This window comes from Stegodyphus dumicola, chromosome 7, assembly GCF_044657685.1.
Source record: "Stegodyphus dumicola isolate Sdum_Otavi_A_Nest chromosome 7, ASM4465768v1".
Classification (NCBI taxonomy): domain Eukaryota; kingdom Metazoa; phylum Arthropoda; class Arachnida; order Araneae; family Eresidae; genus Stegodyphus; species Stegodyphus dumicola.
The window spans coordinates 172,981,248-173,003,873 of NC_140774.1; the positions used below are offsets into that span (position 1 = coordinate 172,981,248).

At 32.8% G+C, this 22,626-nt stretch overlaps 1 protein-coding gene across 1 annotated transcript in view; it reads right to left on the minus strand.

The window, feature by feature from the left end:
- Positions 1 to 13,077: 13,077 nt before the first annotated feature.
- The window catches only part of LOC118186373 (homeobox protein MSX-2-like), a 31,738-nt gene continuing 22,189 nt past the window's right edge, over positions 13,078 to 22,626 (minus strand). The window contains exon 2 of the mRNA XM_035356453.2: positions 13,078 to 14,134. Coding sequence (XP_035212344.1) covers positions 13,668 to 14,134 — 467 coding nt within the window. The 3' untranslated portion in view covers positions 13,078 to 13,667. The remainder of the gene's footprint in view (positions 14,135 to 22,626) is intronic.

Consider the following 22,626-nt stretch of genomic DNA (forward strand, 5'->3'; position numbering starts at 1 on the left):
TTTATCAGCTGTAGAACTAATATTGTATTAGATATTCATGTAATCACAAAACATGTAAATCTATATTAAGTTTCGAATATATGAGAGTCTAGCATACGGAATTAATAACGCATGTAGGGATCAATCTGATATGCATCATTTACAGAATGATCAGCAGTACAGTGCAAATTCACAGGTAAAATTTTAAGCTGTGTTTTTCTATTTTCCGGGGAACCGGTTTATAGTTTATATAATATCACTAGTCTGTCATGGAGTTACATTTGAAAAAAAATTAATATACAGTTTCCCTAACTATTACTCTTGAGAATCTGTAACACTGATAATCAGATACTGTTTATATATTGTGTAAAAATAATTTTAATATGTTTAAAGCAGTAAAAAATATTAATTATAAAATCTCTAAAAACGCGTATACAGTTTCCTTAAATCTGAATATCAGGCATTATATAAAACTATTTCGTATTATTACTATGAGGGTATGATGCAAAATAGCAGGTGACTCTAGTTGTGAAATATCAAGATGGCGTGTAAAAAGCTAATAGTGACTAATATCCTCTAGTTTGTTTTCGCTCCTGCCGTTTTAAATGTAAACACAGGTAATTGAAGTAAATTCGTTTTCTGACTACCTTTATGCATGCAACAATTTAGTCGCAACAGTATCGATTTCTTGATAGCTTTTCTCTCTAAAAACATGGTACCATAATTTGAGCCTTTTTATTTTTTATTTTTATACTTCATGTGCTAAAAATCGCGCTATTTGGTGCCCTATTTCGCTCTGTTTCGTCAAAGATAAAGCATAGTTCGAAATTGCCAATAAAATAAAAATTTCCTATGCATAGATAGTGAGTAAAGTATATTGCGTTACTTTTTTTCGCTTACGAACGTACGGCACGGGTTCGTGGATTTGGGGTAAATATTGACGACACTTGATGAAGTATCGAAACACAGTTTATTAGCCAGTATTATTCAAGACAGCTCCAAAAACACGTTTACAGTCGTCGAAGAACTACTATAAGCACGCTGAAGCAATCAGCGACACAGCCTCCAGGATATCAGGCTATAACGGTGGAAACAGCTTCATAGCAAAGCACCAGAGTGAAGCTCCCGACTCTTCTCGGTCGTCCTCGGAACTCTACGTACTCTCGAGACTCTCCACGCTACAACACGCGATGCACTGGACGATACACTAGAGCACTGGACGATATACTTCAACCTTATTTCTTATCTTTCGCATTTCGTAAAATTAAGGTATAAATGAATTTTTGATAAAAATAGGTAAAGAGTTAAGAAATTTTTTTTTTCTTCCTTTCCCTATACAGTGTTAATTCAAGTGATTCACCGTATTTCAGAAAGTTCTATTTCGTAAATTATGGCAAAAATTAAGTAAGTGATACTGGAAATGACTCAAAAATCCTCCATATTCTGCTCATAAAGTTATAAATGCTCGTTATGTGCTCCTCGATATATGTTCAACCAGTGTTCCCGTTTTTGTCACACGCCTTGAAACATTTCTTCGTTGTTGGCGACCAGTGCAGTTGTAATGCTATCTGTAACACTTCTAATGTTGCTAGAAGTGCAGGTACTTAATCACTATCTTTAACATAATTTCAATGCACAGAAATTACTCAGGGCAAAATCATAAAACCTTGGTGGTCATCTGAACAGTGTCAAGTCATCTTCCACACTCCAACTAATTTAATAACGTTCTTTCCGTCGTTTATTTCTTAGAATTAAACATCTTTCCCGTTACTATCCAACAACTGAACATGTAAGAGAAGAATGTACTTCTGTGCATGAAATGCTGCTAGTAACAGGAGAAAAGGAAAATCTTGAGTTAGATACGCTCAAAGATCTGATATAAAGTATATGACAGGTCACCCGCTTGCTGTAGTTAAAAACCATGGCACAAAATGAGATCTTTCAAGAGAAATTCGTTGTGCTATAAAAGAAAAGGAGAATATTTTAAAAGTCAATGAAAAAATAAAAATTTTAGTCAAAGAAATGAGTTTTAGGGAGAGGAAAGTATGGCGAATTTTTATCTAATAACAAACAAGATTTTTATCTTAACAAATAAGATGATAAATAAGATTTATCTTAACAAATAAGATGTTTATCTTAACAAATAAGATGTTTATCTTAACAAATAAGATGATAAATAAGATTTATCTTAACAAATAAGATGTTTATCTTAACAAATAAGATGATAAATAAGATTTATCTTAACAAATAAGATGATAAATAAGATTTATCTTAACAAATAAGATGTTTATCTTAACAAATAAGATGATAAATGATATTTATCTTAACAAATAAGATGTTTATCTTAACAAATAAGATGATAAATAAGAGTTATCTTAACAAATAAGATGTTTATTTAAAAGAATATTATATAATTAAGTACATTTTCAGTTAAATAATTATAAATTTTTAAAAAATATGCTTTGGCAATAAAGCTGTGAATTTGGTATTCTTCGGTGGATGACAAGTTGCGCGTGTTTCGTAAAAGAGACTACACAGCAGCAAATGCAAGAAGGAAAAATTAGCTTACAGTTCAGTTTTCAAATTGCGCCAGAGCCTGATTCCGGTATTTTTCAATTTTTTTAAATCAATTGTGATTTTTAGCTGAAACGCACAGGAGCCCTAAATAAAAGAACTTTGGCACTTCGTTTGTGCAACTGAACCATAATTTCAACGGAATTTTTTTATCTCGAAATTTTTATTTTAATAATAAGTAGGCCTTAAAAACACATTCCAACATCTGATTTCTCGCTTGTCTTTCCTTAGGACACAAAACTTGGACGGAGGTTGAGACTTTTAAGAAAAGAAAAGCCCTCACCTGCCTGTCAAAAGTCTTATTCTACAGACAGCGCAATGAATTTGTCAGAGCGGATCAATAATTCGAAAACACTGAAAACATTAAAAATGATCAACTTGATCGAACACGTTTAATGCCAGAGACTTTCCACGAAAGACAAACTTTTTGGAACGATGTAAACAAATAAAAAGGAAGAAAACTGACCTTTATTCTTTGTGCTAACCGTGGAATTCGGGAGTTTTGATTTTTTTCCCTTTTGTCACATTTTGCTTGACAGCTAGAATTATATCGGAAGAGGATGATAGTCAGAAAATGTGGGACTCTTCGCTCTTTGTTTTCATAACTACACATCTTCTGTTTAAATTTCTTCCACATTTTATTACTACTTAAAGCATTCTCTGTATACTCATTAATAATGCTTTAACCGATTTCAGACTGGTATTCTGGAAAAAGAATGATCTTTGTTTATATCGTCCTTGAATTAGCACATTATACTGTAGTATATTCAGGGCTATATTTCAGCCAATGCCTTGTCCACTGTTTCTTAGTTTTTGAGTGAAATTATAATTCTAGTCGGAGCCCAAAATAAAATGAAGTTCAATACTTTATTTTATGATGTAATGCTTTTATGATTAATTTAATAATTTATTAAAGTTTTATTTACAAAATTTGGTAAAACAGCAGCTTTTAGCAGATTACAACAGCAGAATTATTTTTCCTCCGTATGAAAAGGGTCCTGTGTATGATCGCCCTAGAAATAGATAGAATTTTGCTTAAAAATCTTGTCCAAAAATAGGTTTACTGTCTTGAATAATTTTGAATTTTACCCTGGCGTTCTTCTTTTCAAATTCTTATTTATTTCATTACATTTTATTGAATTTTACTTCTAATTATTTTTTGATGTTTTATTAATTCTTTTATTTATTTATTTTGGTTCCTATTTCCTGATGCCCTTTCATAGGGTTCCTGGATTTCAGAATTTATAGTTTCTCGAATGGATAAGCTCAAAAGCTTACGTAAAGAATAATTTGTCATCAACAACACAGTTATGGAGGCTAATCTTTGGAATATGGTAACAGATAGTTTGGCGACATTTTGGTAAGGCAATAAAGGTTACTAGCTAGGACTTTAACATTGTACATGGTTAAGTCAAGAGTGGGCGCAATGCCATTTTTGTGCAATTCTGGGATTTTTTTTAAGTGAAAATAGGTCGACGTGTACATGGATGATACCGTGTATGTACAATTCTTAAAAACGCGGCAATCAGTGGGCGATTCTGCACTTTCTCCCAATTTCGCACCTATTTCGTCATTATTTAGAACTTTTGTGAAACAAAAGCGCTTACCATAAGCGTAATTCGGCTAGCAGATTGTTTGAAAAAAATGTTGAGTTAAAAAAAATGCCTTTACTTCGTGAAAACAAAATGGCGTCCAAAAAAAACTAGTAGGTTGCTGTAGCAGGATTGGTCGCCAAATTTTCGCCAAAAAATCGCCAAGTTACCATAATCCGAAGATTAACCGTTATGGCTTAGTGGCTATTATTATTTATGTAGGATCGGTACTTACTGTCTAGGAATATAATGTCTGTAAACTTACTTCTTAGGTGGCTGTCCAGGAGCTAATAAACTAGTTCGATTTATGGAAAACTCAATTTAATGAAATATGAATAGTTGCTATAACCTACAAAATGATTGCATGTGTAGAAGGAAATAGATGATATTTACAGATGAAGAGAATCGACCGTCTTTTACATGCAAACATCTTTCAGTCGCATCATCGTCTTAATGGCGGAATCGTCTAACTTCCATCATCGGAAAAGTAAACGATTTATTCTCACAGCTTGTCGCGTCATCCGATTATAATAAAAGTTGCCATCCCACATTTATATACTAAATATTGTTAGTTAATGTTAATTGAATCACTTGGTGACGTGAAAAATTTAAAGACTTTTTAAGATGTGTTAAAATCGGGAAACTCTTCTAAACTTTTAATATAGAATTCGAAAAAAAGAAGTAAATTTATCAAGAAAATGTAAATATACGAGGCGTATTCGAAAACTAAGTACCGTTCTGAAAAAAAAAAAAAAAATAGTAAAACAATTTTTTCGAATCCAATTTTATTTTTACATGAAAATACATGTCTTAAACTATTTTTCAACATAGTTTCCGCCAATGATCAAACACTTGTCGTAGCGGGTGACCAGTTTTTGTATACCATCGACAAAGAAACTTCCAGCCAGTTTCGATAACCACGACTCCACAGCATTTTTCGTGTCATCGTCAGATCGAAAACGCTTGCCAGCAAGCTCGCGCTTCATGTGCAGGAACAAGTGATAGTCGGACGGCGCCAAGTCCGGGCTGTACGGCGGGTGATCGAGCTGCTGCCAATGAAACTGTCGAATTAACGATTGAGTGACACCAGCAGTATGGGGCCGAGCATTGTCATGGAGCCACACAATTCCTTTACTGAGCATTTCTCTTCGTTTGTTTTGAATGGCACGCCTTAGTTTTGTTAGTCTCACAATATCGTGCCGCATTAATGGTTTCACATCTGGGAAGAAATTCAGTAAGGAAAACGCCTTTCCTATCCCAGAAGACAGTGCACATGATTTTTTGTGATGACATTGTCACTTTGAACTTTTGTTTTTTCGGAGAATGAGTGTGTCTCCACTCCATCAATTGTTGTTTCGATTCTGGTGTGAAATGACACACCCAAGTTTCATCACCTGTCACAATTTGGTTTAAAACGTTTTCTCCCTCATCACTGTACCGCGTGAGAAATGTCAGGACACTACCAAGTCGCTTTGTTTTGTGAACATCAGTGAGCATTTTTGGAACCCATCGGGAACACAGTTTGCGATAATTCAAGCGGTCAGACACAATTTCGAACAAAACAGTACGTGAAATTTGTGGAAATGCCTCTGAAAGAGTTGTCATTGTGAAGCGTCTGTTCTCATGAATTGCTTCATCAACTTTCCTTACCAAATCGTCGGTGACAACAGAAGGCCGACCACTCCGAGCCTCGGCGTGGACATTTGTTCGACCTGCATTAAACATTCTTACCCACTTTCTCACCATTCCATCACTTATCGCGTATTCACCGTAAACTTCTGTCACTTGACGATAAATTTCGGCCGGTTAAACATTCCTCGCGTTCAAAAATTTAATCACGGCACGAATCTCACAGTCAGCGGGAGAACTTATTGTCTTAAACATTTTGAATGTGCACAGCAAACTGAGAACACAATATAGAGCAACTAAAATGGCGACAATTGAAAGTCAGTGAACAAGAAAGACTAGTGCGCATGCGACGGCGCTAGAATGAAACGGTACTTAGTTTCCGAATACGCTACGTATTTATTGTACTCAAACTGAAATTATTATTTTCGCTATAATATAGGCAATTGTAATGGAAACGGAAGCTGTAAAAGAGAATCTCAAATTATAAAGAGTAGAGCGAAAATTGCAAAGATTATGAATGTAAATTTATTATGACTAGGCTACTCAGTCCCTTACACCCTATACTTTTGACTACTGACCGATAATTTTGAGTGACTTTTTGATCATTAAAAAAATTAAATATAAGGAGTTCAACTGAAATTCCTGAATAAAAATCAATTATGTATATTTTCTAAAACGCTTAATTTGTATAAAAAATATATTGATATTTTCTTGAGTGGGTTATATTATTACTTTTTAGTTTACTTTAGCTTATTACCTTATTAATTTATCTTTCATATTTATCATATTATTTTTGTTGAATTATTATTTTTTTTTCATTTTATTAATTATCTCATAAGAACATGAACTTTTTCATTTTAGAAACTAATCCCTGTTAATAACATGCCTAAATACCTGAATCCTAATACCCGAAAAGAAATATATCTTTCAATTATCAGATAAATTTCTTAAAATAATTACTGTTATATTAAACAGCGTTTAATGTGAATACGGTTAATGTTATCATTCGGATACTGTTTTCGAACTGTCGAAGTTCCGTCCGTTTGTACACAGAAATATCGAAAATACTTCGTTTGTGGTGACCTACAGTTCGGTTAATATGATTAAAAGTACTATAGAATTTTTTTTAAACTGAATTAAAGTCGCAAAATAAGATTAAAATACATTATAAAAATTGCCGAGTGACAGAGAAATGTCGCTAAGTAAGGCAATAAGTTGCCACATAGATTTATTTAAATTTTAATCAACCTTTTAAAATTAAATAAAAAATGCAGCTTTGGTTTGATGTAGATTTTGAGGGCGGTCAGACACAGGTTCCTCTTCTTCAGAACGGAAAAAAAAATTGCATAATTTTGTTACCTTTCCTTAAGAAAAAAAATCACAAAAACATCTATCAAGATCCTTTTTTTTTTTTTTTTTTTTTTTTTTTGCTTAATTTTTAATTTTAAATTGACATGTCTTTATCAATGAGAGATATCCCTCCAGGTATGAAGATAAGTGTTCAGAAATGGTCAAATAATTTCCAAAAGCATTTTCAACAGCTCATAAATGAGCTTTTGTATTAGAAAACATAAGAAATAATTCATAAACAAATAAACTGTTCTCTTTTCTAATTTTAATTTATGGTTATATTTGTATTAAATTAGTTTAAATTCAACTGCTATCTCGAAGGACAATATTTTTTCATTGTTTAACGTTATCAAAATATTTGTGGACAAACGCGATCACAATTCAGCGGGGCCTACTGTATGGTTTTTAATGATTTGAATTCGAATTTTGTTCATTTTCTCCTTCGTCTTTATATGCGCCTGAAGAAACCAAATGTATCCTGTCTAAGACTGTTAATTTAATTTCAAAAACTCGTACAAAATTTTGGCATAAATTAACACTGGAAAAATACAAATTCTCTGTTTGTCAGAGGTAAAATGATTATCTATTCTAGTATTATTTCCAAGTAAAAGTGCTACTGCCTTGAGAAAAAAAAAAAAAAAAAAAATACCCAAGAAATCATTCTCCCAAGAGTAATTCGCATTTCATTGCTTATCTATAGAAAATATTTCAAGGGGTAAGGTTTGCTTCTGGCTTAATTGCACTACTGCTTATATGTATTCCTGTTCCTAGCACTCTCGATTCTACTTACATATTTAAAATATTAAATAGTGTTTATAATAAATTTAAAAAATTGATTAACTAATTATATGTATTCCTGTTCCTAGCACTTCTAATTCTACTTACATATTTAAAACATTAAATAGTCAAAATCGTAAAAACAACCTTGTATTTAGCGTAAGTATAATGAAACAATCGATTTCGAGGGCAGCTAAAGGTCCCTCCTCATCAGGAGAAAGAAATATCTAGAAAGAAGAAAATAAAGGAGAAGGAGTCTCAGAAACACGTGGTCCTTATCAGCACTGCACGTGGTTATAGCTGGATTTTTAATCAGAGTTGCACTGGCCGCCTACTTTTACTGAGCCAGGCTATCTGATCAAGCATAAAGGACAAGGAAAATTAGCGAAGTTAAAATAGGGAGCGAGGGGCAAATGCACCTTCACGCTCAAAATCTGAACTTCAAATAAATGTGTTTCTAATAAATTTTAAAATTGATTAATTTTTGTTCGACAAATCAAGTGTATTGAAATGCCCAATTTGCTCTAATCTTTGCTCCTTTATTTTACTTTATTACTTGGATGACACGAATATGTGTTCTGCAAAACTGCTCCTCTGTCAGCTCTTTCGGGGATATAATTTACCCTGAGCTTCTAAACTGGCACCTATTTTACTTCCTTTTACGAAGTAAAGGAAGTACTGTGATCGCCCAAATTTCGGGTATCATATTTCAACGAAAACATCCATTTTGACTGCTCCCCAACCCATCTGGACAATGTTTTTGCGTGACACCTGTATGTACGAATAGAATAAAGATCTCTTTTTCCCAAAACGGATTAAAAAATAGATTCAGAAGAGATTTTTCATGGCGTCTGTACGAACGTACGTATGTATGTATGTATCTCGCAAAACTCAAAAACGAGTAGCCTCAGAAGGCTGAACTTTTGTATATAAGACTACTATAACATGTAAATGTGCATCTCCCATTTTGGCTGCAATCGGCAGCACCAAAAGTATACATATATATACCCACTCTGTTACTCGACTCGTTGAGTTCGGCTCTCTTATTCTTATAGGTTGGTAAATTGGGCATTTTTTGCTTTATTGAATTATAGTGCGGTTAAGGTTTTTATGCCTTTAGTTAATCTTCATGCAATAGTTGTAGAATTATCCACAATTTAAAAGTTGTTTAAGTACGATTAAGCCTAACGGAGCAGCTCTTTGTTTACTTTTGAAACTTACCAGAATATTGAATTAAGTCAGTTTATGCACCTTGTAAGATTTTCACTAGTGCAACTCTCAGTTACTGTAGAAAATGACGAATCTTAAGAACTATTTAGCGAATAATCGCTTAAGTTCGTGTGACAAGAAACAACAAGATGGGAAGGGTAACTAATCCTTTATTATTCCAATAAGATTTAAGAAAACTCCGTCTTGGAGTGTACAATCAAAGCCGACACTTGAGCTTGAACTTAAGAGACTAAGAATTAAACTAAAACTAAAATTAACTAAATATAGCCGAAGCTATCAAGTTTCCAATGCAGTTGGCCTGTTAAACACCAGAGTACTGCGGAGCTATCAAGGGCCTGAGTACGGCCGAGCGTAATAACAGCTTTGAGAGAGAGAGTGGCCGAAATGCGGACGCGCGTAAATCAGAAACTCTGAATCTCTCTCGCTAAGACTAAAGAACTTCGAGGTTAAATACCGCTCTTCCTCATTATGTATTCAGACGTGATTCTAAAACTACGTTCTGGCCGGAAGCAGTAAGTTGAAGTTAAGAATTTGACAGGAAAGGAATTTAACTTAAAATTTAACTGTTAATAAAATTAACATAATCCTTACCACCTTTAGTGCCTTTTTCCGAGTGAATCCAAAAGTAAGCTTTTGCGCGCCAAAAAATCTGCCTTTTCACTCGCTGACCAAATTTCCTGTATAAACTCTAATTTTTAATTGTATTTTTTTTTTAACTTTTTTAACTGTATTTGTTGTTTTATGCTTTTTTATATTTTTTAATTTTTAATGAAGATGTTTTGAGGTTTTATCTATTTTTGCCTTGTCGTGAAGTGAGAATTAAATTAATTGAATGAGAAATATAGTTCTAATGAAATTCGAAGAAATAAGTTTTAAATGAAATGCAGCACAAAAAGTGTATATATATAATTTAATAGGCCGTACAAGGAAGTCATGTAGTGTTTACATCAGATTTTTTTATATAATATGTCCATATCTCTCCCTGAGTTTTAATGCTCTAGTAAACTCTATGTTCTTATAAATTTAAAATCTTGTACTTCAGTAAACTGTGGTCCTGCTAATGAAATTAAATCAAAAAATGTTTCGTATATTAATATTTTGTGTATGTAAGGTAATCCACATCTGATCAAAATGTTTATAGAAAAAACGGAAAAAATTATCGTTATAAACAATTTTTTATTTACATTTTTATTATACAGCTATAAATAACATATGCTACTTCGACTTCGTACGAAAAGACATATGATAACGAGTATAACATATTTGGCAACAAAACGTATGTGTTACGAAATTCTCCAGCTGCTAAGTAATTCAATAAAAGTAGAAGTTAAGTACCAAGGAATGTGATAATAGTATTGCAAAATCAAGCAATATAAAATCAAGTACATTATAAAAGGAATTTCGAAACACGAAATAAATAACATCTGTTCACTTTAAATAAACGGGATAGTAATAGCTACTTTTAAAAAAATTCACTTAAGTTATATAGGTTCAGATGTAACACAAATAAGTAACACTCATTTTCACACGAAATGCATATGAGAATTTTATCTATAGATTACAAATATTTTTCTCTTGTTTCGTGAGTTCAAGATGAGTTCTCTTATATTTTCAGGAACTGGGAATGAGCCATCCTTCGAGAAGACAGTTTCTGGTACACATAAGCACATCTAATTCATCTTCAGTGTACCAGAGCTGGAGCATTGCAGAGAGTATGTACCATTAAAATGTATCAACAAATAAAAGCAATGTAACAAATTTCATTTAAAATTTTGAACTCCTGAACATTTAAAAGAAATTAAATAAAAAGAGTTTAAAAGAAATTATCACCTGTATTTAAAATTCATGTTTCTCCTGCATAACTGAATCTACACTTTAAAATGATTGTAATTGGTGCACAGTTTTTGTGCTAATTTTTTAAAAAAAATTTTTAAAGTTTCCTAGCTTATTAATCTTACGACTACTAATCAAACAAATATTTACTAAAAATTCTTTAAATAAAGAGCATTTTGAAATGCTTTTTTAATGATATTTCTATGTTACTGATCTTTATATTGATGTAAAACATTGATTTTTTTAATCATTGTTTTGTAGTAGAAGATGCAAGTGATACTGATTTTTATATTGATGTAAAACATTGATTTTTTTAAATCATTGTTTTGTATAAGATACAAGTGATACTGATTTTTGTATTGATGTAAAACATTGATTTTTTTTTAAATCATTTTTTTGTATAAGATACAAGTAAAATAAATGTTATCATTCTCTTTTTCTTTTCAGCGTAGGAAATGAAATTCGAAATGGATAAATTCCTTCCCAATAATTGAATCACACAAAATACGAAAATATTTAATTTCCTGTTAAAGAAAGATAGGATTCTAATTTCCTTTCTTTCCCTTCCCTTACGTGAAGATGAATAAATGCTTCTCAGTGAGAAATTAGTTTCCTTAGGAAATATGAATTTGAAATACCTAAGTACTATTGCTAGCAAAATACGAAGCTATTATTTAAAAAATTATTTCATTTTAAAATTAGATTTGACTTTTACGAAGAGATGAGATTACTTTTCATTCTCTTCTTAACACGAATGGTTAAATTTAATAGATAATCTGGAAATATTGAAAATAAATTTTCTGTATAAAGCATTCTTTACTCTTATATCAAAATGCTCATAAAAACTTAATTAGAATATTATCTCAGAGTTAGATGGAAACTTAGCCTCTTTTCTGCATTTTTTAATAAAAAAAGTTTTGCATTTAAGATTGGAAGAGATACAAATAACTTGATTAGGAATAATCTGGATTACTTCAAATGTTGTCGATAGTGGAACTAACGCATTTTTAGGAAAACAATGTTAATTGACGTACATTTTTAAGGGGAATTTAATAACTAATTAGTTGCAATAAACTTTTAATTGTGGGTTATTCATAAGTTGGTTTATTTTAAGAGGCTTGATGTTTAGCTGCTAGTTGGTCAATTTTCACCCAAAGAGAAGCATAAGTGATTTTCAAAAACGTCATTTTGTGTTAGTTCTTAAATTAGAAAATTATGCATACAACACAATTCTTTAAATTTACTCTAATTCAATTTTTTTTTTTTTTTTTAACTACGGTAGCTAGAGAATTGAAACTAAGGTAGCTACAGAATCCTTCGATAACAGAAAAGTTATTTTTACTTGTACGAAGTAAAGTATTGTAATCGCGAAAAATTTCGGGTATCAGATTTCATAGGAAATATCTATTTTGACCGCTCTCGATTCCATTTGACGGATGTTTTGTGTGACATCTGTACGTACGACAGAGTAAAGAACTGTGTTTTGTAAAACGAATTTTTAAATGGGTTCAGAAGATTTTTTTTTTTTTTTTTGTAGTATGTGCGTAAGTACATATGTATCTATCTCGCATAATTAAAAAATGAGTAGTCGACTTAAAACGTTGAAATTTTGTATTATGAAATTGCTATAACATGTAGTTGTGCACTTCCCTTTCTGGTTGCAACCGGCAGCAACAAACATATATAAATGTACACAAATATATATATATCCACTCTGTTACTCAGCTCGGTGAGCTCCGATTTTTTTTTCCCCTTATTATACGTTGGTAAATTGTGCATTTTTTGCTTTATATTGATTGAATTATGTGTTTTTTACGTTCCGGCTAAGGTTTTTATGCCTTTAGTTAATCTGCATGCAATAGTTATAGAATTATCAACAATTCAAAAGTTTAAGCTGTGCTAAGGCTAATGAGGCTACTATTTGCTGATATTTGAAATTCTTAGTAGAATAATAATTTAAGTCAGTTTGTATACCGAATTCAGTATCTTTTTACTGTGGGGGACAAAAAGTAAACTTTCAATTTTGTGCACTGAAAAATATGTCTTCCTGCCCACTGGCCGAATTGCTTGTTTTTGTGTAGAACAGCAAATTTTAATTACAAACAAAAAAAGGTTTTTTTTTTTTTTTTTTTTTTTTTTTTTTTTACTGTTTTTAACTTTATTTGATGTTTTATTCTTTTCCTGTATTTTACAATTTTTAATCAAGATACTTTTAGCTTTTATATATTTTAGCCTTGCCGCGAAGGTAGAACTGGATTAATTGAATGAGATATATATCTCTAATGAAATCCGAGGAAATGAATTTAAATGAAATGCAGCAAAAAAATGTGTATAATTTAACAGGCCGTACAAGGAAGTCATGTTGTGTCCACATCAGATATTTGTATCTTACGATGCTGGCAAAGCTGAAATAGTTGAAACTTTCTAATAAAATTCAATTAGGAAACGTTAGTGTTTCAGTTATGCTGATATTCTCCAATGAATAAATGTTATTACTTGATCTACTCTTCATTATTTTACATATTTACACAAAAGAAAAGAAATCAGTGGCATTACGTTTAAGCTCCAGCAACTGGTACGCTATGCATTTCCTGCACCATTCCAGATGTGTCATCATTAGACACTTCAAGTTCTTTCTATATACATTCATATCTCTTCAGTCTTTATACTTCGTTGGACTGCTTCTAAATCTTTGGCAGGATATCACTGATGACACGCGGTTGCAATGGGTGAGGACACATTACCAGAAGGCGAAGATGTATAGAAAGGATACGGTGACATAAGTGGGCCGAGAAAAGGTCTGGACACTTGAATCCCATTTGTCCCCAAGTGCGCCGGTGGGGGAATTCCAGTCAAAAATCCGGGCGCGCCAAAACCAAATGACGGAATGAGGGGCCTCGTTGCCATCCTTAATTTCTCTATTTCTGCTTCTTTGAGGCGTTTCTCTTTCGCTCTGCGATTCTGGAACCAAATCTTCACTTGAGTTTCGGTGAGGTTGAGAGAAGAAGAAAATTCGGCTCTTTCGGCAATGGAAAGGTACTGTTTGGAACGAAACTTTCGCTCCAGAGCCAGTAGCTGCTGAGTAGTGAAGGGTGTTCTAGGCTTACGATTACTCTTGTGTTTCCGTAGTTGGCATTTCATGGGAGGTAACTTTGGTAGTTCGCCGGGTTCTGAAATAAAATAAATGAATTAATAAACGGAAAACATTGACTTTTTTTACACTTTATTACAATCACAGTATTTTATTACAGTTTTATTACTTTATTTGCAGAGTCATTATGATTTCTTGTCATTACAAGTGTTGTTAAATTGTTTATTAAATAAATGTAGAAATTGATTAGATAATTTAATTGATAAGTTTGGCGCTAACTTTGTTACTTAGGTTTGAAAGTAAGCTCTTAACAACTTACAGTGAAAATTATTTTGTTGCATGCTAATAATGTAAGATAAGATTTCCACCCGCCCCAATGGCTCATTGTAAACAATTACAAATGTAACCCAGTCCATTAATTTATACAAGGCCGGATGTGGTGATCTCTTTATTATGGAGGCGCCTAATAGGTGGGCCACTATCGCCTTTCCTATGAAGGGACGGACAGTTACAACCATGCCTTCTCCGGGATTCGAACCCAGGTTCTTTGGCATCGCAGTCAGCTTCCTTGACCACTATACCGACTGGGCGGCATGTTAGATAGGATTAGCTTCCTTAAATTGCTTTTGTGCGGAATTGTAAGCTTAACATTTATCTTATTTCATTGATGATTGCACTTCAGTAAAACAAGCGAAAATAACAATAAGAATTAATAAATTACGCTACTTTTACCTTCATATGAAGGATAAATTCAAACTAAAGGTTGATTGGCAAACCATGTTAAATTTTTAACGTAATTTATAAATATTTGCATATTTTTTTTTACTTTTTAAAAATAGAAGTTGCTATGCTGACTAGATAAACAAAAGATAACAAATCGTATTTCAAATTAGGAGAGAAATTCATTTCGAGGGCCATCAGACATAAGTCTCTCTTCTTCAGGAGCAATTCTGCAGTTTAGCAGAATTCTTTTTACTCCCTTTTACATTTATGTGTCCTTTTTGCGTGCCATTGAGTCTGACTAATGTAAGAGTAGGCAGTTTTATAATTAAAATTATTTAAATGAAATTTCTAATGTAATGTCGTCTTGTAGAGACATTATATTATTTTAAGTAGGAATGGAAGACGAAAAAATGTGCAATATCCTCGCCGGGACTCGAACCTGGACCTTTCGAATACGCACCGTGTGTGCTACCGTTACACCCCGAAGGCAAGTTGAGAGGTCGGAGAACTCAAAGGGCGACTGGTGATTATGGAACCCAATCGTGAAATCCCGGTGGTGGCGAATTATCGTCCACCACCTTTTAGTTCAGGCGCCACTGTACAGACATTAGGTGTTTTTAAGTAAAGATGTGAAAAATGTGCAATGCCCTCACCGGGACTCGAACCTGGATCTCTCAAACACGCGCCGAGTGTGCTACTGTTACACTATAAAGGCATGCTGGAAGGAGGGAGGTACACTTTAGAATATTTAACCCTTCCCTAAAATAGTAAATGCTTTCCAAAGCCAATGAGAAACACATATTTATCATTTTTATGAGTATTTACATTCGTAAAAATTAAAAAATATGTAATCTTTGATAATATAGGATATAATTAGATATAATAATAATAATAATATAGGGATAATATAGGATAATATAGGGTATATTATTTTAGTTATCCGTATATAAAAAATAAATAGAAAGAATTACTTATTAATATATTCTAAAAGAAAACTACCTTGAATTTATCCTCTGTAGCATAACCGTTTAGGTATATATTTAAAGTTATGTATAACCGTAGATACAAGCCACTTTCCCTCAGAAAGTCCTTCACGAAGATTTTTCTCCTTATACAGAAAGCCCACCAGCGGCCGAGCGGTAAAGTCGCTGAACACTGGTAGTTCGGTCCGAGGTTCGAATCCCGCGAACGGGCTGGCTGCATGGGTGTTTTCGTGGTTTTCCCCATGTGTAGCGTGTATACGAGCCAGTTTCCCTTAGAAAGTCGGCCCACCAGCGGCCGAGCGGTAAAGCCGCTGAACACTGGTAGTTCGGTCCGAGGTTCGAATCCCGCAAACGGGCTGGCTGCATGGGCGTTTTTGTGTTTTTCCCCATGTGTAACGTGTATACGAGCCAGTTTCCCTTAGAAAGTCCTCCACGAAGGCATCCCTCCCCTTAGGCAGATAGCCCTAGTGTGCTTTGCCATAATTAAATACACAATACACCCTTAGAAAGTCCTCCACGAAGGCATCCCTCCCCTTTGGCAGATAGCCCTCGAGGCTTTGCCATAATAACACACACACACACCTTATACAGAAAACCCTCCTATGCTTAGCCATATTCAAATAACCTAACCTAACACCTTTAAATTTATAGAAATCTAAGAATATTTTGTATGTAAAGTATAATTTTATGCATTAGATAATTTGCTTACATGAGAAAAGCGTAACATTGTACAACTGTGATTCTCAACAATAAATTTGTAATTAATTGCTAAATATATGTTTTGTTTACTTAAAAATAAGGCAGTGGTTTAAATAAGCAACTTGCTTAAAACTCTATTTCAAATTTTAGTTTAATGTTCTACTGTAAGATTTAGATATACGTTTAAGAATGTTATAACTTACGCATTTCTCAACCCAAATCTCTTCAGCTGGGACTAATTCAAGCATACAAGAAGAAATCATCGTAATAAAAAATCCTTATTTTCAACATTTTCTTCTGAAGTAAGTTTTAATGCTTTTAAAAATGGATAAGATTTATAAATTTACCAAATTTATCTTTAGAATGCATATAAAACGCTTATTGAATGCAATGACAGGAAATAAATTACGAAATATTATCCGACCGTATGCCCTGCTGCTATTCCTCGTTTTTCAAGCTGTAAATGATTAGTACTACATTTTCCAAGTACAATAACGATACCAGTATCTCCGTTGCATTCTTGTGAAATTAATACCATTAATGTATTTTTCGACGTTGCCCAATAGTTTTTCCAAGCTGAAAAAAAAAGGACTTTATTAGGTAAATATTGATGCTATTAAGACAATCTCGAGATTCAAATCTTAATGGTCTAGATGCTTGTAAAAAAAATGAGGAAAAGGACTCGTAAATTTAGCAGCAGATAATTAAACAGAAGCACAACGAGTATATTCTACTCTTCTGATATAATCTGGCCCATGCTTTAAAAAAAGTACTTTTAAAAATTGGCAGCTAATCAGTAGCAAGAACCCATACATCTTAACCTCGGTTAGTGCGCGATTGACTTGCAACCCAGCAAAGGGGGGCTGAATACTCACTTTATCTCGCTTTCGTTCTATCTCTCTCCATTTTCCCTCTTTAGAGTGAATGTAGTTTTCACAAGAAAGCATTGAGTCTTGCCTGTCTCTTATTTAGTCAATTAAAGGGTGATGTATGTGACACTTTTACGAGCTGGACGTTACTTATCTCTGAAAATGGCGCACGGCAATAAAAGTAGAGGTATTTGGTTTCTGAAGCAACATTCACTTTGTATGCGGAAACGTAAGAGTTTGCTGTTGCACGTGTAACACCTCAATTTAAGGGGAGTTAGAACCCCAAAATCTTCAAAAAATTGTGATTTCGGATTTTTACATTTTCAAATTCTCTACACTTTTATCTTTCTGAAAATGCCATTCTTTAATCTCTATGAAAATTAGAAGTGTAAAAAAAAATCTAGTTTTAATTTGTCATCTACTGCTTTGATCAATGAGGATTTTTACATAAAAACGCTTTTTTCTGCAAACGTGATTTTTTTATACTTGATGTACCATTTTACAGGAACTACAGGTATCTAAAATTTTTATGGCTTATTTATTAGGTTCCCTGATTCTTATTGAAATGAGCTTTTTGTAATAAACTTAGAAATTTTTTTTTGTGTGAGAAAAGTGCTAAATTTTACTATGCCTAACAAAATATCCTGTAATTTACTCTAAAATTCAAAATATTTCAAAAGCTCATTTCAGTATAATCAGATAGATATACTTTAATTACAGAAAAAATTTCAAGCTTGTATCTACAGCAGGTTTTGAGAAAAGGTACATCGAAAATGGCCAATTTAACATTGTCGGCATAGGGGTTTCTGATACCCCTTAAAAAATTCTCGAATATTGAACTTGAATTTTCTTCTTGAGCTTTAGATTAGTAGCAAAGTGAAAAGAACAAGGACAGGAGAGGTGGCGGCTATATTCATTATTCATTCCACAGAGGTTGTTCTCATATTTTTTAGCTAATTTTCATTGTATTTACAGAAATATTTTACCTAAAATTTTTAAGCTTTACATGTTCCGTTCGATAATCCTTATTCTGCAATATCTTTCTACACCGTAATTTCCAAGACAGCTAAGCTTTTTCTAATATCAAAAAAGGTATTTTATTACATTCCTCTTAAACAACTTTCCAAAGTCCACGAAGGGTCGCAGTTCGACATTTGGACAATCCGCATTTTAAAAGTCCAAGAGCACAAAAGTCCATGTGTCGTACATCAGCACATTTAGGCTTTCACTGCGTTTTCTAATACCTAGATACGATTATTTTTTTTCGGACAGAGCACAAAGATAGCCTTCCATCACTGCTTCTTTAAAAGCGCCATTTCGCATGAAAACAAACCCGTTAAGTAGCAGACAATAATTTATACTTTTAAAAAGATAGTTGTAGAGTTAGGAGGATTTTTGAAGTAGAAATGAGCAATGCCTTCGCCGGGACTCGAACCTAAAACCTTTCGAATACGCTCCGAGTGTGCTTTTTATTACCTTATATTGAGCACTTTAAACACTGCTGGAGTTTTAAAACAATACTTGAGGGACTTTTCAGTACACCTATAAGGTATTTTTTCCGCCTTTTTAGATGCTTTTGAGGTGTAGTGGTCACCACACTCGGCGCATATTCGGGAGGTCCGTGGTTCGAGTCCCGGCGAAGGCATTGCTCATTTTTCATCTCCTCCTGCTTTCAAAAAATACCTAATGTGTCTACGCACGAAGCGAACATATCTGTAAAACTTTTTGCCTGTTTAATAGTTAATTATCGGCAGAAAAAATGCAGTTGTGGTTTGTCATGACTACCGCACCAGAAAAGAGTTTCCGTCCATGCACTGTTGTGTGATTTTCAACTGTCCAGATGTACTGTATCTCTCCTGGAAATCTGTAACCGAATTGCTGAAACACCCTGTATAATTCACTTCATAGCTGTCATGCTATATATATATATATATATATATATATATATAATTTATTTACTAAATAATATCGATTAATTGATTATATTATCTCCTAAGTTTAATTATAGTAGGATTATCTTAAAAGAGTGAATCCATACTAGTAAGTTTTATTTTGAAAGATGTTTTGAAGTAACTTGAAAGTAAAATGTTAAAACGGGGACTGGAATTAAATCATGAATAACAAAATTTCAATTGTAAAAGGAATAAATTAAAGGCAAGAATTAAATTAAATGCATGTAATCATTGTCATTGATCGGAAATTAGTTGACTTTTCAGGAGAACAAACCAACTCCCGATCAATGAACAATAATTAATAAATAAATACGAAGGTGTTTCGTCTTTACTCGAGCAATAAGGTGAAGCCAAACCGGCGATTCAAGTCAGGCCAAATATTTCCGTGAATAGAAGGGATTATGAACCAATGCTGATATTCAAAGAACTTATTCCTATTAAACATAGAAACTTAAGTAAAAGCCCAAAAATTTTTATTTAAACCTCGTCTTTGATAATTGCGAGAATATACTGCAAATATTTTCACAAAATAAAATTAGCCAAATGCTTATTAAATAGCCGGAATGAATTAATATTTGCTGAAGGAGAGACAAGTTATTAGACAGTTCTTAATTATGCTTCGCAGCGGGAACTCGAATTCCTTAATAAATCAAAAACATAGGTATAGAAATAAAACGAAGTCTCGTTTCGACAGGAATCCAGGATACAAAGAAAATTCCCTTTCCACCATTCTTTTATGACCCCTTACGTTCAGAATGAAGTGGTCTTCCCCCGAAATTTCCGGAAGTCAGGAATAACGAAGTAGCTGTCACGCTAATGAAGAAACCGGATCCGTTAACATTCCATTTGACAAATGTCGAAAATGCTCCGATTTACGACTATCATACACGCCTCCACCAAGAGAAGAAAAGCATAAAGTTCTTGCCTTTAGAAATGGGCAACAATGACTAGTCTCAAAGGCAACACAAAAGAGTAGATCATTAGAGCGTCAAGCAGCGCACAAATATGATATTTAAACATTGGCCAAATTCAGGCTTAGATTAACGCTTCATAGAATATGCATTTTAAGGAAGGAAGACATGCTTTCCCTCTTCTTCAGAAAGAAATACACAAAACTCTTCAGTGAAAGCAAAGTTAATTTGATGTTAAGTTTTACCGAAATATAAAGAGAAATTAATTGAAATGAAAAAAAAATCTGAAAAGTTTCAGATTTTAAATTATGTCCAAAGGGGCGATTATTTAACTTTTTGTGTATTACCTTTATTTATTAAATATCATGTCCTTTGCACTTAAACCATAAAATTGAATTCAACAGCAATATCACAAAATAGTTTAAAAAGGAGCATGTCTTTAGAATTTCCGATACAGAGACTCGCGCGGTGGATGTAAAAATGTTTTTTTCTGTACAACGTTGCCATTGCTCGCTTTGAAATTCTTGAGTTTGTTAATCAAAAATTCGTTAAAGTTTTACAAAATATGAAATCGATCATAAAAAAATTCCAAATTTCAAATTTGGTCTTCCACATGCCCATATTCGTAGGAGGATTACGTCATTCAAAATTGGATAGCTCTATGTACCGTTGTTTTATCACAGCGCGAGAAATATACATACATTTGTGCAGATTTTTCATTATTAAATTTCTTCAAATATATTGCAGGACTTCAACATTTGGTGGCAACAGTCTGAAAAGTGAAACGGACATTTATAGTGAACCGACGTAAAATCGAAAAACGAAAACAATAGTCCTTCAGGGACAAAACCCCTTTAGACTAAAAAGTTTAAGCATAAGTGAGTAAACCTAAAATAAATCAGCTGTTCATTTGAATGGCAATGTTGCTGTCTTAAAATGAGTAATTAAAGGTCCTTCAATGTAGAGGTTAAAATCTAAAGATGTAATCAAAAGTTAAAAACTCTGACTGAACTAAAATTAGTGATAGGCAAAAAATTTATTTAATTTAATGTAAATTGAAAAATAAAATAAATTACATTAAAATATCGTATTAAAGGTCACAGAAAAAGAATATTGTTGCTGGTATGAATGCTAGCTGAGGTATGAAAAGCAAGAAATTTCCGCACATGAAAATATGATATAATGTTAATTTCCGAACTACTTCTCGGCACACATATATTAATTTAACAGAAATATTAATGCGCATGTTTATTTTAGAGTTCATATATAGAGATATTAAACTTTTAGGCAAGCCGATTTTTTATAAAGTTTATTTACATTCTGAATTTGCGAAAACCTTAAGATTTCAACACAAAATTAAAAACTCGAATATTGGAAAATTGATAAAATAATAAAAACAGCTGGAAATACTAGACTCTTTAAAATCATTCTATAACATATAATATTTAGTAATTTAGTCTGCTGTAAAATACTACTTGATCTGCGGTGAAGTTAGAACAAATATTATAAGTCATATACACAGACTGGCGAACAAATCAGTATTAAAAGTAATAACTCATGATGAATGATTATTTTATACTTTATTAGTTAACTAGTTAGTAAATAATGAGAATGGTTTTCCCATTCCTAAGAAGGAAAATAATTATAATACCGTGTTTACTCGGGTAATAGTAGCCCCCCCCCCCGTTTTGGTGCAGAAAAAGAAAAATCCATCAAAAATATACAATATTGTGTAGTAGATTTCCCCGCATAATAGTCGCACCTATATTTTCATAATCAAAAATCGGCAAAAATAGTGCGACCATTACGCAAGTAAACACGATATTATTACCTTGAAACTACGGATGTTTTCGAAGAAGGGGTTGTCAGTATAAGTTGAAATTCATTTAGTGCTGGCATCGAATCCCTTTACTTCATTAAAAAGACTGAATCAATTATATTAAAAAAAAATAAACTAAAAAAAATTCTAAAAGCTTTCAGATTTTATATTTCGACCAAAGGAGCGTTTGTTAACGTTTTGTGTGTTACCTTTATTTATTAAATATCATGTTCTTCGCACTTAAACTGTGAAATTTAATTCAACAGCAGCATCGCAAAATAATTTTAAAAGAGTAAATCTTTAGAATTTCAGATACACAGTCTCGCGCGCTGGAGATAAAAAATTTTTTTCGTAGTGTTGCCATTGCTAACTTTGAAATTGTTGAGTTTCTTAATCAAAATCTCATAAATGCTTTACAAAATATGAAAGAGATAGTAATACAAATTCCAGATTCCAAATTTTGGCTTCCAAATGCCCATATTCGGATGGAGACGTACGTTATTTCGAATTTGACGTCTCTAGGTACCGTGCGAGAAATATACATGCATTCATGAAGATTCTTCATTATTTAATTTCTTTAAACATAATACAGGGCGATAATATTTGGTGGCAGCA